Source organism: Poecilia reticulata, linkage group LG20, assembly GCF_000633615.1.
Source record: "Poecilia reticulata strain Guanapo linkage group LG20, Guppy_female_1.0+MT, whole genome shotgun sequence".
Classification (NCBI taxonomy): domain Eukaryota; kingdom Metazoa; phylum Chordata; class Actinopteri; order Cyprinodontiformes; family Poeciliidae; genus Poecilia; species Poecilia reticulata.
The window spans coordinates 613,938-629,431 of NC_024350.1; the positions used below are offsets into that span (position 1 = coordinate 613,938).

A 15,494-nucleotide genomic window follows, 5' to 3' on the forward strand; every position below is an offset into this window, starting at 1 on the left:
CAAAGCGCAAATGGAGCCAAATATGGCTTGGGAAGGAATCCTGTTTGGACAGATAAGAACAACAATTTGAGATGATTTGGCTTTCTCTGCAATTCTGAGATTGAGCAGATGAGGTCCCGAATATTTCTAAAGGACGTCCAGCACACAGTATAAGGCTTGCCAGAATCCTTACGTAAATCAAGGGTAGCAACCCCATTGGTCGAAACTTTCCAACTTACACCAGTGAAGATGAGATTGTATTAAAAAAGAGTGATGTTAAGAATACGGAAGGATTTTTGGAAGATTTTTGAGTATTGAACTGATGAAACTGTAACAAGGAATCCGTGGCAGAGTGTGTATTAAATCTCCGAGCTCGCCTGAGGTCAAGCAGAAGAACTACGTATTTCTGTGCGTTATTTCTTTTACTTATTTATTTGAATATAGAAACCTTTCAATTCTCCAAAACTACTGCTTCTCCATGTCGAGCAGAGCCGGTTGAGGTAGCTCAGGCATCGAGTTAGAATGCCTCCTCAACACCTCCCTGCTGAGGTGTTCTGGGCACATTTCACCAGGAGGAGGCCCAGAGGAAGATCCAGGGCACAATAGAGGGACTATGGTTCTTGGCTGGCCTGGGAACGCCCAGAGGAGCTGGCCTAAGTGGCTAGGGAGAGGATTGTCTAGGCCTCTCTACTTAGGCTGCTACCCTTGCAACCCGACTCCAGATAAGTAAGGAAGGAAGGCAGGAAGGATGGATGGATGGTGGACCTGGGCAAGGGTAAATAAACCTGCAGTATGTAACTTTGTGACAGCGTAATATGAGACAGATAACGTGAAAAAATTGGGCTCTTCTGCTTTCTCCCAGTGGTCCCAGTACTAACAACAGAAATACACCACTCACTCAGAAGGAGTGGTGTAAATGCTGTCAATCACTCTCATGCTCTCTCCCTCCTGCTTGTTCTTTGCTAAGCAACAACTTGCTCAACACGACCTAGCCTGCCACAAATACTAAGGTGATCTTAGCATGGCCACCAATGACGTTAGATAAACAGTTTTCAGTATGTTAACAATTTTTCCACCATTAACACACTGAGCAGTATGCTGGAGGTGGATTGACAGTGCAAAGACATTCCTCCTTGCTCTGATTGATTGTCAGAGTGGTAAATTTTTGCAGTCCTAATTGTAACACCAGAAGGAGGTGGAGGAAGAGATTTCTTTTTACAATTACATATCTCATAACATACTATGATGATATGGTGTCGGTTTTTATAAATATGGGGAAAAAACAGCTTTTGTAACAATTACACACTGCAGCTTTAACCCCAATCTACCTACTGATCAGTGTATAAATATGAGTATGAGTGGGTGAATGTGGCTTTAGCATAAAACACTTTGAGTGGAAAAGAAGGCAGCAAACGCCCGGACTGGAAAAGAGCAAGAGCTATAAAACTTCAGTCTGCTTAGTAATGCTGCACAATGCTTCATCTGAGAGCCATTTCTAAATACATTAACTCAAGTTGCCTATAGATTCGTGTTTCAGTGTATGAATGTGTGCACATTTGCAAGTGTGACTGGGTGAATACGGCCCTAGTGTGAAATGTTTTAAGTGATTGGTATGTCTAGGAAAATGGACTGTACATGTAGGAACTGATATTAAATAAACTTGGACAAAAAAGATTTGACTTCTGACAATCAAAATAAATTTTGTTGAATTATTTGATCTCACAATAGATATCCATTTGTTTTTCCTTTTTTCTAGCATGTGGAGGAGAGTTGAACGCTCCATCTGGTACCATCACCTCACCCAATTACCCAAACTTATATCCTCACAGCAGAGTGTGTCGCTGGGAATTGGTAGTCACACCAAACCGCAGGGTTACACTCATCATTAATGACCTGCGCCTGGAAGGTTCTGGCACTTCCTGTGTGTTTGACTACGTTGATGTGAGTTCCTTTCCCCTCATTGGGATCTTGTCTGTTTTCTGTACTGTAAGTTTTCACATTTTTAATTCTCAGTTAATCTAAAGGAAGGAGACTGGCAATTGGAAGTTTGCAAGTTTAATTCCAGTTCCAATTTGACATACATCATATGATTATTTGGGAAAACACTGAACTCCTCACTGTCTATTAACAGTGATAGACAGCGAGGTGATAGATGAGGTGATAGTGGAGTGATAGATTGTGGTCAGCAACAGGAGCACCACAGGGGACTATACTCTGACCATACCTTTTCACGCTGTACACTTCAGACTTTCAGCTCAAGTCTGACTTCTGTCATCTACAGAAATACTCAGATGACTCTGTAGTTGTCAGGTGTATCAGAGATGAACAAGAGACTGAGGATAAATGGACGAACAGATGGACAGACAGATAGCTGCCGATTCTGATCATGCATGAGGCCGATCACCTGGATTGGCTGTTAATTTTTCGCTTTAGGTATAAAATTTATATCTAAAGCAAAAAATTTACACTTTATTTATTTATTTATTTATTTATTTATTTATTTATTTATTTATTTATTTATTTATTTATGCTATAAATAAATGATTGGTTGGATCACATACTACAAATGATACTATGTGATCTGGCAAAATGGAAAAATGATCTGGTAATAAATTTACCTAATTTAGATATAAAACATGCAAAATACTTGCAGGCACAATAGTACAGCTACTCAGTAAAAAGAACAACTTAAAAACCTGCAGTCAGTAAAATAATATTTAAAAGTAAGGCTCTCAGTACCATGAATTATACATGAGTCAAATAAATCTCACAACACTGCCTATATCAAATGTCAAGAAAAAAGGAAACATTCATTCAGAGTCAAATTCAGGTTGCATCAAAATAAGCAATCCTGAGTTACTAAATCAAAACTTCCTGAGAGCACGGCTAGCTGAGTAACACTGGCTCTGATTGGCTGGTTCTGACTGAGCTGAATAATTCTGCAGAACACAAGAGGAGGCAGAGGAGATCAATGTTTTTTTCAGAGATTATCTGTCTTACGTTAGGACATAGTTAAAGTTTTAATACATATCAAAAATCTTTTTTTTGTTTTCAGTTACATGCTGCAGCTTTACCAGACGTTTGATGTGAGAGTTCACTGCAGGTGGAGCAGAAGCGAAGCTACATCTGTAAAACATTACTACCAGTAGCGTGTAGCTATGAGGGGCCGTTTAGAACAAAACTATGTTTTGTCTCTCACATTGCTAAAGACTCATACACATACACAAAATATTAAAATTGTGCATGTACACTAATAAAATATCACACTACATACAATTTTCTTTTCTCACACGCATACATAAAAGATTAAGATTGCACATATAAACTAATAAAATATTGCATGTGCATGCATTTATTTTTTCTCTCTCGCACACACAAGATTAAATTTGCAAATATACACTACTAAAATATCATACACAAAGCATACAGACACACTATTCTGAATGATAGATCGAAATGTATGTGTGCGTGAACTAAAACTAGGCTGAATGAATAAATGAATGGGGATGAGACTTGTATTTGTGTTAGAAACTCATACAGCATTTTATAGGGACAGAGTGATTTTGGTGACATTTTGTGACTGTTTCACAGACTTGGATTGAATTAATTGAACTGATGGTGTAATAAATGTTGTTTTTTTTATACATTTGCTTTGTTTAAAGGTGAATCATGTGGCTTTGTGTATTTGGTTATGCAGAACAGGGTTTCTCCTATAAATCTTGCTAAGCCCTGTGGTCAGGGTGCCGAGGCAGTCCACCGTGTTTTTGTATTAAAAGATGTTAAGCTAACAGAAAATGTAAAACTATTATTGTTACAGGAAACATCACCAGTGAAATGCTATTTAAACCCACAACTAGTCTTAAAAACAACTCATCAAAAAATACAATTAAAATGAATATCAATTATTTACACTTCTGTTTAATCCAAATTAAGTCAGCGACTTCATCAGGCCCCCCAGGGCTTCAAGGGCCCCATGAATGCTAATATTTTAACACAGACCACAGATATGTAAATGTAACATTTGTTTATTGAGATGATCAATGCTGCTAAATTTGATTTAATGTTAACATTTTAAATGCAAGGTTTTAAGGAGCTGGTAAGTTTATTGTGTAAAAGTTCAAAGAACAATATTCATAGTTAAATTGTTTTGTTACCATAGCTACACTCTGATGCTGTGAGTTTAATCTTTGAGTTTGAGCTTTGTTTGTTCACAAATATAAAATAGTAAATTGCAATTATGACTCATTGCTTTTTAGGTTGGCTAATTAATCTACTCCCCCTCTCCCAGATCAAATATAACACAGAAGCTGTTAGAGGTGCTGATGTTTTTAGCAGCAAGAGGGGCCCCTAAGTCAAAGTCTGCTTAAGGCCTCATAAAGCCTTGGACCGGCCCTGCATGATGAGTAAAATCCGCTGCACTGTCCAGAGACGCGCAACAAAATGCTGCTAATGTGGCTTTAGTAGCTCTTCCATTTCGTGTCTGTTGAGTTTTTAATAAGTGTCACAGAAACTGTTTTGTTGTCTGAGCTTTAAGGGATGAGTTTTTCAGATCTCTGCATTAACTCTGAGTAAGTGGACAAAGCATTTGATACGGTTTGGTGCTTCATGTATCAGAAAAATAATACTAAAAATATAAAACCAGTGTGATGTGTGAAAGCTCCTCACTTGGCTGAACCTGCATGATGAGGTTAGCGCTGGTCCGTCAACCACTGACGCTCCGGCCAACAAACACATACATAAACTTTACAGGGAAGACAGAGCCACGCGCTTATAATACACTGCAGGAAACCCTGCAGAAAAGGAACCTTTTTTTGTCTTATTCCCTATTAGTTAATGTAATTTATCTATTTCATTTCATTATTTAATTAATTGTAACTGGTTGTTTGATTACATGTGATTTTTAATGTCCATGTGCACCTGGGTAAAAAATGTCATGTGTGATAGCTGTCATTTAATTCATGTGTATTTGACATAAAACTCAAAGTAGGATTTAATGTATCAATAAATATTGTAGAATCGATCAAATTACACAGCCCTAAATGGAAAGGAGATTAAAGTAGACCTACCTAAATTAAACACCTGATTGATTTTGTGGATTAGTCATAAACCCATAGAACCTCTAAGGGGGTTAGATAAAATATAAAAGTATTAATTGGACACAGTAGTACCACATTATCATCCTATATTGGTCTAATCTAAGTAATCAGCAGAATCAGATATATTGAGTATGATGACCAACAACTTTGTATTTCAGTGCTAAATTCATAAGAATTATGGGGGCATCTACATAATTCTTATGAATTATGCGCATTGATCAAGTAATTACTGCACAAGCCACACCTCTCATCTGCATCATGTTTACAGGGTACAAGCCCATAATCACATGACCTCTGTTGATCTAATGGAGTAATTTGTCAAAACATTGACTTTACTAACTGAAACTATCCAAAATTAGACCTGAACAACCTGTAGGGATAGAATTTCTCATCACAATGGAGAAAATAGTACTGGTAGTGAATGTTTGTTTCAGTTCTGGTTCATATCTCATCATTGTAAGTGAAGGTGGCATAAATCGAGTGCTTTGCCTTTTGTACTCCGCTTTTGATTCAACAGGAAAGCCTCATTCTCTCTAATTATTTCCTGTGGTAAAAACTTGGTCCACAGCTAAAAACTACCAAAACTGAAGACCTTCTAATCAGACAAAATTGGTGTCAAACGTTTGTACTATATTTGTGCTGGTTTATGCAGCAAAAAATTTTGTTTCACTCAAGTACTAGCAAACAAATATCTACTTTATCAGAGTCCTATCTCTTACAGATATTTAATGGGTTGGCTGCTGATGCTCCTCGCCTCCATCGATTCTGTGGTACAGTCGCACCAGGCACTCAGGTGCACTCTTCTGGCAACACCATGGCTATTGTATTTCGCACCGATGCTTCTGTTTCCAGTGGTGGTTTTATGGTTACTTACTCCTCTGATGAGCCTGCGGGTGAGTTATTTTCCGAAATAAACCTACAAGTTGAAAAACTATTCGCAGTTTTTGACCTATTATCGAGTTCAAATTTCAAACCTTTTAACACAGCACAGTGGACCTCTGGTGTTTACGGGAGTTAGGGACCACCGTTGCTCATGAATAGCTAAAATCAGTGAATACTTGCGACCCTTTCTAGATTTGCTTATAATTGCGTTTTTTTAATTGTTCAAAGACCAAATATACATTAATATTCACCAATACAGTGTAAACCTTATATCTGCAGTTTTCCTTATCTCCGTTCTGGGTACAGTCAATCAAAGGCCAGGAATGTAAATGGTGCACATTGCACTGACTGCTTGGCAAATGGCCTGTACCTTTATAGTGCTTTATGAAGTCCAGGGGACCCCAAAGCACTTCACACTACATTCACACGCTGATGGTGGCAAACTACTGGAAAGAAGCAACAGCTGCGCTGGGCAGTCTGACAGAGCGAAGCTAGCATGCATTGGTGCTAGTGGTGACCTCTGGTGACCCTCTGACCACCAGAGGTCACCTCTAGTAGGCGAAGTAGATCAAGTGTCTTGCTGAAGGACACAATGCTACCATCATTCCTATGCCTATGGATATGCCATTTCTTAATCTCAGAAACGGAAAACTGTTGAATTTACTTCAGCTTCCCGAGCTGTATTTTATTTTGAAAAATGTTGATAAACATTACAAAAATTCCTAAAATAGGCACATTTTCCGCAAATAATTTGGCGCTGTGTTCCACAGAAAAGCACATTAATAGGTGAATCCACACTGTATGTGTTTTCATGTCTTGATTGGTTTTCTGCAGGAATACAGTAGAAATAGTCACTTGGAGTTAGTTAATAATATAGAGCTGGAGACCTCCAGAGAAAGCAGATCTGCATGCTTACAGCTATACATGAGGTTTGGAAAACTAAGGTGTGCAGTCTGGGTACAGTGAATACTGTTCCCCCACATAAAGCTGTTAACATTACTATCAGTTTCGCTCAGGTCAGAAACAGATCCAGGAGAATACATGTGAACAAATTACAATTTGTATTGGCATGTTGATTCATTAAGCTTGAAAGGAAATAGTGACTCTATAGTCACTAGACATAGGGTGCTTTCTTTGAAACGTGAAGGATGACTTTGCCTCTCTTTATATGTTCATGTTTCATCAGAGTGTGGAGGAATTCTGAATGACCCAGCTGGAGGCAACTTCACATCACCTGGTTTCCAGGTGTCCAATTACAGTAACAACCTGAACTGCGAGTGGTTGATTCAGAATCCCATTCACATCAACTCTTCAATTGTGGTTCTCATTGAAGACTTGCACCTGGAAAACCATCAGACTTGTGAACTAGACTACCTTCAGTTCCGCCTGGGTAAGTCCTCCCAAAATGACTACAGGGTTCTACCAGAACATTTAGTTTTTTTTATGGTAAACTGAATTTAGATTGCAATAGATCTTTAATAAGGGGCTTGAGATTCACCCTTTTCATGAAGCCTCAAAAAGTCAAAGTTACCCTCATAAGATGTAATATACTGATAGAAAAAATATATTTTCAAAGTCAAAGGCAGGTTTGAAAGTTTTTGAGAATGACCAAAAAAGACAAAAAGAGTAAAGACGGCAAAGGCGAACAAACTGGATATTGTGATGTTTGACAACTTAGACCAAAAGGCAATAGTGATTGTGTAATCCCAGAAATGTATAGCTTTGGTGGCCTAAATGGACATCAGAATTCTTGGAGGTAAAGTGAATCCGTGTATGGTTCGTTCTTTGGTTTTTTCATTTCAAAATAAAATTGGAAAAACCAAACAAGCATGTGTTTTTCTGTTTTGTCGTTTTTAAAACGAAATTAGAAAAACGGCAATTGCAAAAATCAAAAAGAAAACGAGCTGTCAATTTAGCTTTTCATTATTTCATTGTTGACAATCGGTCTGACCCGGAAGTTCTCTCTGTCCGGTTTACACAGGGGCCGTATCACACAAACACATTATGCTCTGTTCCGCACACTTTGTTTTTCTACACTCGTCCAAAGCGACATGTAATTAATTTGATCATGATACTTTCACACAGACAGCCTTTAACTCCGACTTTGTTTTGTATATGAAGCTAATGGCTGCTAAATGCAGCTTCCCATTCAGTAAATATCTAAAGGGCTAGTCCGTCAATTTTATTTTTATTTTTACCAACCTTTAATCTGCTCTGGTTTAAAAAGACGCTCAGAGAACATTCTGCCAGTCATTCAAACCCTTTGGTTTTAATTTTTCCTTTCTGAATAGCATTAGCAAAGCAATTATAACCCAGTATGTCATGAACAAGCATGCGAAAAAGGTTATGCAAAATATACAATATCCTGGATAAATATTGTRTATTTATCCAAAATAAATATACAATATATTGTATATATATATATATTGTATATATAAAAAAAGTTATATACAATATACTAATAGATAGTATCTATTTCAGGTAAATACCTGAAAATAGATAATAAATTTCTACCAGGTAGGAAATGTTTGAAATAATTTGCCAGATTATTAAAAGCTTAACTAAATAAATATTTGCCTATGGAAGAAGATTTGGGAAAGAAAAAAAAGGTCATCATTSTGWCTTTAATCTCAGAATCTCAGACTTCAATCTAAAAAAACAACAATCAGTAGGTGTTGGTCCCTTCTCCTCTTCTGTGGTTTAACACCTCACAATATCTTTTCACATTTTTATAAGTGATGTATGACTGTCCAATTAGAAATGAAAACCTCTGTCCCCTTAATGAGACTATTTATCCATCCATCTATTTTCTTCCGCTTCATCCGGGGTCGGGTCGTGTGGTCAGCAGCCCAGACTTCCTCTCCCAGCCACTTGTTCCAGCTCCTCTGGGGGAATCCCAGGCGTTCCCAGGCCAGYAGAGAGACATCGTCCCTCCAGCGTTTCCTATTTATTATAACTTATTAGACTCAACTGACTAAACATAATGAACAACTTTTGAGTTGATACTTTTCATTATTTCTTAGCTCTGGATTTATAAGCAAGAAACATTAAAAGAAACAAATATTTAATTTGTATCAACCTTTATGTAATCAGAGCTTTGAACTCAAATCTTACAAAATAAACAGACAAAACATTTTCATAAATTTATTTATTACAATAACATACGCAGATATTCAGCCAATGTTTGGGGAATCATGAAAAAATATTCCTATAATTTATGTATATAAAAGATGAGGAGACAGTGAAGAAGACGATGTCAGGAGGAGGAAGAGGATCACTGGGAGATTCTGGGAAGCTGCATCCAAACCTGGAGCTGAGGCCTCTCCTCCTAAGAGCCGCCTGTATGAAACAATAAAAAATATATTTTAAAAAAGTTCACACTGCACATAAGAAGCCAATCGAAGGGAAGAATATATTTCACACACACAAATAATAAGAATTTACAAACTACAAAAAGATCAGAGGAAGGGAATATTAATAACTGGTACTGGATGATGTCAATGATTAGAAGATACTAACATCTTCAGAARTATCGAACTCTGCAGAGAGGAATATTATATTTTGACACACGTATCAAASAGTATATATGYAAACACATTAAACTCTTCATGTCACACTTTGAGACGCTACGATCAGATATCAAGCAGCAGAATAGACAAGGTGACTTGCCCAGACCTTGGTTAGCGGGGTAAACACACTCCACCCGGCCGCTGAGCCTGGAGCCGCCTGGAGCCGCCTGGAACCACCTGGAGCCGCCTGGAGCCGCCTGGCCCCGTTAGCGGAGCTACGGTGCTCCAAAAACTCCGGAGTATATTTCTAACTGCACATAACTAAGTGCGTAAATGAAGCTATAAGGGCTACTTTCTAGCCTAAAAACATCTTAAAACAACTTTTTGTGACAAATTAATAGTGTACTTACTGTTTGTCGCTGCTGGACGCGCAGCGCAATGGAAGCCATCTTGCTGGTCCAGAGGAGACGGGTGTGGCTGCGGTGGAAAGCCACTCCCCGGTGCTCTGGCCTTTCAAAATAAAAAACTTAACTAACAACTCAGGCTAACCATTTTTCTCGGTGACCAGATCTCTGGTATTATTTGTTTCTCACAGGAGCTTTACTTACATTGACTTGCGGGTGGCAGAAAATACTACAGTATATAGCCTGAAACCAACAAGCTTGTCTCCCTGCAGCCTGCATAATGTGTGTGATACGGCCCGTCCCTGTGTAAACCGGACAGGGAGAACTTCCGGGTCAGACCGCTTGCCAAAARATTTAATGAAAATCGAAATTGACAGCTCATTTTCTTTTTTATTTTTGCAATTTACGTTTTTCTAATTTTGTTTTAAAAACGAAAAAACAAAAAAAACACATGCTTGTTTTGTTTTTGCAATTTTATTTTGAAACGAGAAAACTAAAGAACGAACCATACACGGATTTAAAGTGGAAGCAACCTAATTTGTTCTTGTTAACTGGTGCCTCATTTTAAAGTTTGTCTTAAAACCCTTTTATTTTACTTGACTTTCAACTCCAGCGGGATCTAGTTTTAAATTGTATGTTTTGTTTTTAAACTATAGGAGTTTTTATTTTTTTTATTATTGTTATGTTGTGTTTTAATGCACAGCACTTTGTATCAGCTGTGGTTGTTTTTAAAGTGCTTTATAAATAAAGTTGGTATGGTAAAGTATGGTATGGTATTTGGCCACTCTACGTATCAAGCAATGCATATTTAATGAAAGAGATGCAATCTTAATGAACCCATTTAACTGCCTTTTTGTCTTTTTTTCTTTCATTCATGGGTAACATCTGTCAATAAATAGGTTGTTGGTTGGTAGACTTTACCCCCAGGCATATGGATTGCTTCACATACAAACCGTTAAAATCAAACAGGCTCAGAAAGAAATTGATCCAAGCAAATAAGAGATTTTTATTCCTTTTTAAGGTTTTGTTCTAATTAGGGCTGTCAACGTTAGCTCATTAACACAAGTAATTACTCTGAACATTTTAATGCATTAATATTACATAATGCAGATGAATGAACCTACCTATTTTGCCCTAAAACCGTCTCTCCCATTGGGGTTACCTCGTTCACAGCAGCTTGTTATGGGCTTGACACACAGTGAGCAATAAACGATAGCAAACAGCGACAAACATTGAAAATGTCCAACTTTCTTGTGTTGTTGTTAACCTGCTTGTTGTTAACAGTATACAGGGGTTGTAGAGTTCTTTTTTTCTGTTGTTTTCTTTGCTTGTTTGTTTGTCTTATGGTCCATCCCTTGTCAAGGTGACTGGGATGGGGAGCTGTTAGGGAGATTTTGTGGACAAACGCCACCCCAGATCCCAATCGTGGTGTTCACACCAGAGCTGTGGGTTCATTTCCGGACTGACTCTTCACAGGGGGATTTGGGTTTCAAGGCCAAGTACTCATTCTCTGGTAAGACAGTGATGGTTTAAGTCATTTTACGTAACACAGTTGTTTGTTTTTTAACATGACGTATGGTATTTTCAACCATAACGCATCAACTCTGTGACCTTAGAGTTAATGTTTCTGCAGAATGTGGAGGCTGGCAAACAGGTGATGGTGGGGTGTTATCCAGCCCTAATTACCCCAACATGTATCCCAGCCCGAGTCGCTGTGCTTGGCTACTGGAAGCTCCCATTGGTCACACTATCACAGTGAGTCCTTAACACATTCAGTTGCCGTGATAGAACAAATAGGAGAGCTAGCCAGTCTCAATTAAAGTTGTTCAGAAACAGTATCGTACTATTAAAAATGTCTTAGCTAGCATCAAGAGTAGTAGTTGGCGGGGCGCGGCTTAGCATGCAATCCATGAACAGAGGCCAGTCTTCGACGTGGCTGTCAAGGGTTCGAGTCCCGGCCTGTTGACCTTTGCATCATGTCTTCTCCCCTCTCTCATAACCCACTTTACTGTCATACTACTGTGAAATAAAGATCAATGGAGTCAAAAAGTCCTCAAAAAAAAGAGCAGTAGTTGGCTGTCTCTCTGTTCAAACTGAACCTCTGGCCTTCCAGGACTGTAAAGAGGTTGACAGCAAATTCATGGAACATTGGTTGGAGACACAGATACAGTCAAATCTGGGACATATTGGAACCCTAACATTATATTTTTTTTGCATAAAGAATTCTTCTATCTCCAGAGTAAATAGTAAAAAATTATTAAAAAGCTGTTCGACAAAAAAGTCATTACTACAAAGTTGTCAGAAAAACAGGTGGAGCAAAAGATCTTCAGACATATTTTATTGTGAGCAAGGTGGCTTCACAGACATCATAGTATGACAAGCCAACCCTGTATGACAATACAGAACCCTAATCTGACCAAATACACATGGTTCACTACATGGCACAATGATTCATATATATAAAGACATAATTCAATAATAAATAGCTTCTTTATACAAATAAAATCCTGGTTATTAATATTCTGGTTAATTCAATCCAAGTTAAGTGGAGGCACACCTGTGGATGTATGTTAAGGTTACACTACAGGTCTGGTTCATCACTGGGTCCAGCTTCCAGATATAAGAAAGTTCTGACATTTGTTCAAACCGCTTTATGCAACACTAAATGGAATGAGAATGTCCATTCATCACTGTTCAGGGTGAACATCTGTGTTTTAGTGTAAAATATGTAGACCAACCCCAGAATAAAAAAACAGTGTAAGTAAATAACTGCTTTGGTTTTTCCTGTAGATGATTTGTGAGGTTAATACAGGAAGCCTTAAGTGTTCTGTATCCTTCTGTACTTTGTTCTCTTTCTCCCATGTTCCTATAGTTGAGCTTCAGCTACTTCAACCTAGAATTACACGCCACATGCAGCTGGGATTCTGTCACAATTTTTAATGGAGGATCCCCCGGATCTCCAATTATTGGCCAGTATTGTGGAACCACCAATCCTGGAACTATCCAATCAGGCTCGAACAAACTGGCTGTAGTTTTCCTGGCAGACCACAGTATTTCAAAGGGTGGATTTTTTGCCTCCTGGTCTGCCGACTCTTCTGGTAAGTTTTTATTAGATAAATAAATATCTGGCATAGTGTTTGTGGAATATCGAGAGAGATATTCCACAAACACTATGCCAGGCACATTGTGTTTGTGTCTGACACAAATTTGTCAGCACAAGACAGGCCTATAATTATTCAGCTTTTAAACAGTCGACAGATAAATAATTTTACATAATATATCCTTTCTACCAGCATACAAGCAGTTTTTTAATGTTCGCAAATGTTGCCTTATCTATGAGTTTTAAGACTCTTTATTTTCTGCTTTTATATGATGATTTTCAAAATAGTGTGTATAGTAATATTTTTATATTCCACTAGGCTGTGGGGGGGTGATCCACGCTGATACAGGAACAATTAAGTCACCAAATTACCCCCAGAACTTCCCAGCAAATACAGAGTGTTTTTGGCAGATCATTGCCCATGAGGGAAACCATCTGGAGATGAGCTTTGGTGAAAACTTTGAGATCCCAGACAGCACTGGCAGCTGCCAGACCAGCTATATCAAGGTACAATCAGGAATTGACACTTTTTCAGATCAACTAATATTTCAGGGTAAAGTAAGACATGAACCAGACAAAAGAGGAAATGATTAATAGTGACTTGTGCGTTTCTCTGTAGGTTTGGTCAGGCAATACCCAGAATTCTGAGGATCTGCTTGTGACAGGCTGTGGTTCTTTGGCACCAGAACCTGTTGTCGCGCCATATAACCTTATCACAAGTCGATTTCAAGCCACTGCTACCTCTGGTGTAGGTTTCTCCATGTCCTTCAGCACCCGTAAGAATCTCAAGTGTATTCATCTCAATCTATTTGTGTTATTGTAACACCTGCCAACATGGTAGCAGTTCTCCTCTACAATTGACAGATAACCTTTATTAATATGGTTTTTGCTCACCTACTTGGTGAGCAAAAACCATATTAATAAAGGCTCAATGTAAGCAATATATTTTTTCGAACAATATTCAGTCTATTAATTCTGATATTTGCACCAGCGTTATCAGTCATATCATAAAATTTGCATCACAAAAGCAGTGCAAATCATGAATGTCTCAAGCTCTTTACTGTTTTCAAAAAGACAAAAATTCCAACAAAATGATCTAAAGTTTGATGTCTTTTGCTCCTGAGGGTGTGGTGCAAGTTTTGATGCTTCCAAGGGTCGAGTGGTTTCTCCAAATTTCCCAGCTGACTACCCAGACCGCGCTAACTGCAACTACACTATAGATGCTGGACAGCAGACAGTGATTGTTCTCAGCTTCCAGGTCTTCCAGATAGAGGGTATGTGTTCACACTCTGCTACATGGGAACAGAAATAAATAGCCTTGGTGATAAACCATGTCTTCCTTGTTGGATGTTGTACCAAACGTTTCTTTTATCTTTTGTTTAGCACATTCCACCTGTATGTATGATGGTCTCAAGATCTACAGCCCCGTTTCTAGTAGCACTGCAATGGCTACTTTATGTGGTACCAACATTCCAGGCCCTTTTTCCACTTTTGGTCCTATGTTACTTCACTTCTACTCTGACTCCCTGATTACCAGCCGTGGCTTCATGGCAGAATACAGTGCCATACGTAAGTAAAACAACATACAGATACTGTGCCTGCAGTAGGTATAAGTTTCATAAGTTTATTTTTTACTCTTATTTCAGTTCTGTTTTTGGACACTTTACCTGCTTCTGATATGTTGAGATGTAAGACAGTAGTAGGATAAAAGTGTCCATTCAGGTCAAGAATTTTAATGAGCTCAGCATAATGGCAACATCTCTTCTGTCAACGTGTTGGGGTACTAGTACTAGTAGTACTGTCTACTAGTATTAGTAGTACTGTCTACTAGTACTAGTAGACAGTACTACTGTCTACTAGTAGTACGTTGATGGGAATCTAGCACCCATCAACGTGTTGGGGTAGATTAAATTATCATAATTTACAAAATCATGCAAAATTGGCATTTTTAATGGACTTTTAATGAAACCTTTAGGGCAACTTTGCATTAAAAGTGTCATTATTTACCGAATGACACTTCATGACAACTGTCAAAAGCATTCATAAAGACTTCATGTTCATGACAGTGTCACGTCAGTCTTATGCACACCCCTTCAAATAAAGTGTTACCAAACTTTCTCTCTAAGGACACCCAACAGAAAGCTACAAGACTTGCAGCATTCACTCTTCCTGGACGAGAACTTGGTGACAATTGCTTGCGTTGTGTTGTTGATTTTTCAGCAATCCCTGACCAAGCATGCATGTAGAAACAGTGGAGAGGAGAAAAAACCTTTAACAGGAAAAAACCTCCAGCAGAACCTGGTTCAATACAAACTGGGGGTTTGAGAAGAAAGAGCAGAATTTACAAGAAAAAACAGATGATGTGGGATTATTTTTGATATTCATGAAAGCAAAAGTAAATATATTAGACATTTGATGTTTGAATCTTTGTGTGTGTGTGTGTGTGCGTGTGTGCGTGTGTGTGTGTGTGTGTGGGGGTGTGTGTGTGTGTGCGTGTGTGTGGGTGGGTGTGTGTGTGTGTGTG

The 15,494-nt window shown here is 38.3% G+C and overlaps 1 protein-coding gene across 1 annotated transcript in view; it reads left to right on the plus strand.

Annotated features, from left to right (window-relative positions):
* The window catches only part of cubn (cubilin (intrinsic factor-cobalamin receptor)), a 155,737-nt gene that overhangs the window by 134,291 nt on the left and 5,952 nt on the right, over positions 1-15,494 (plus strand). Inside the window, exons 48-57 of the mRNA XM_008438250.2 lie at positions 1,736-1,920; positions 5,797-5,968; positions 7,144-7,347; positions 11,234-11,383; positions 11,504-11,625; positions 12,743-12,968; positions 13,290-13,477; positions 13,590-13,746; positions 14,095-14,244; positions 14,354-14,539. Coding sequence (XP_008436472.1) covers positions 1,736-1,920; positions 5,797-5,968; positions 7,144-7,347; positions 11,234-11,383; positions 11,504-11,625; positions 12,743-12,968; positions 13,290-13,477; positions 13,590-13,746; positions 14,095-14,244; positions 14,354-14,539 — 1,740 coding nt within the window. The remainder of the gene's footprint in view (positions 1-1,735; positions 1,921-5,796; positions 5,969-7,143; positions 7,348-11,233; positions 11,384-11,503; positions 11,626-12,742; positions 12,969-13,289; positions 13,478-13,589; positions 13,747-14,094; positions 14,245-14,353; positions 14,540-15,494) is intronic.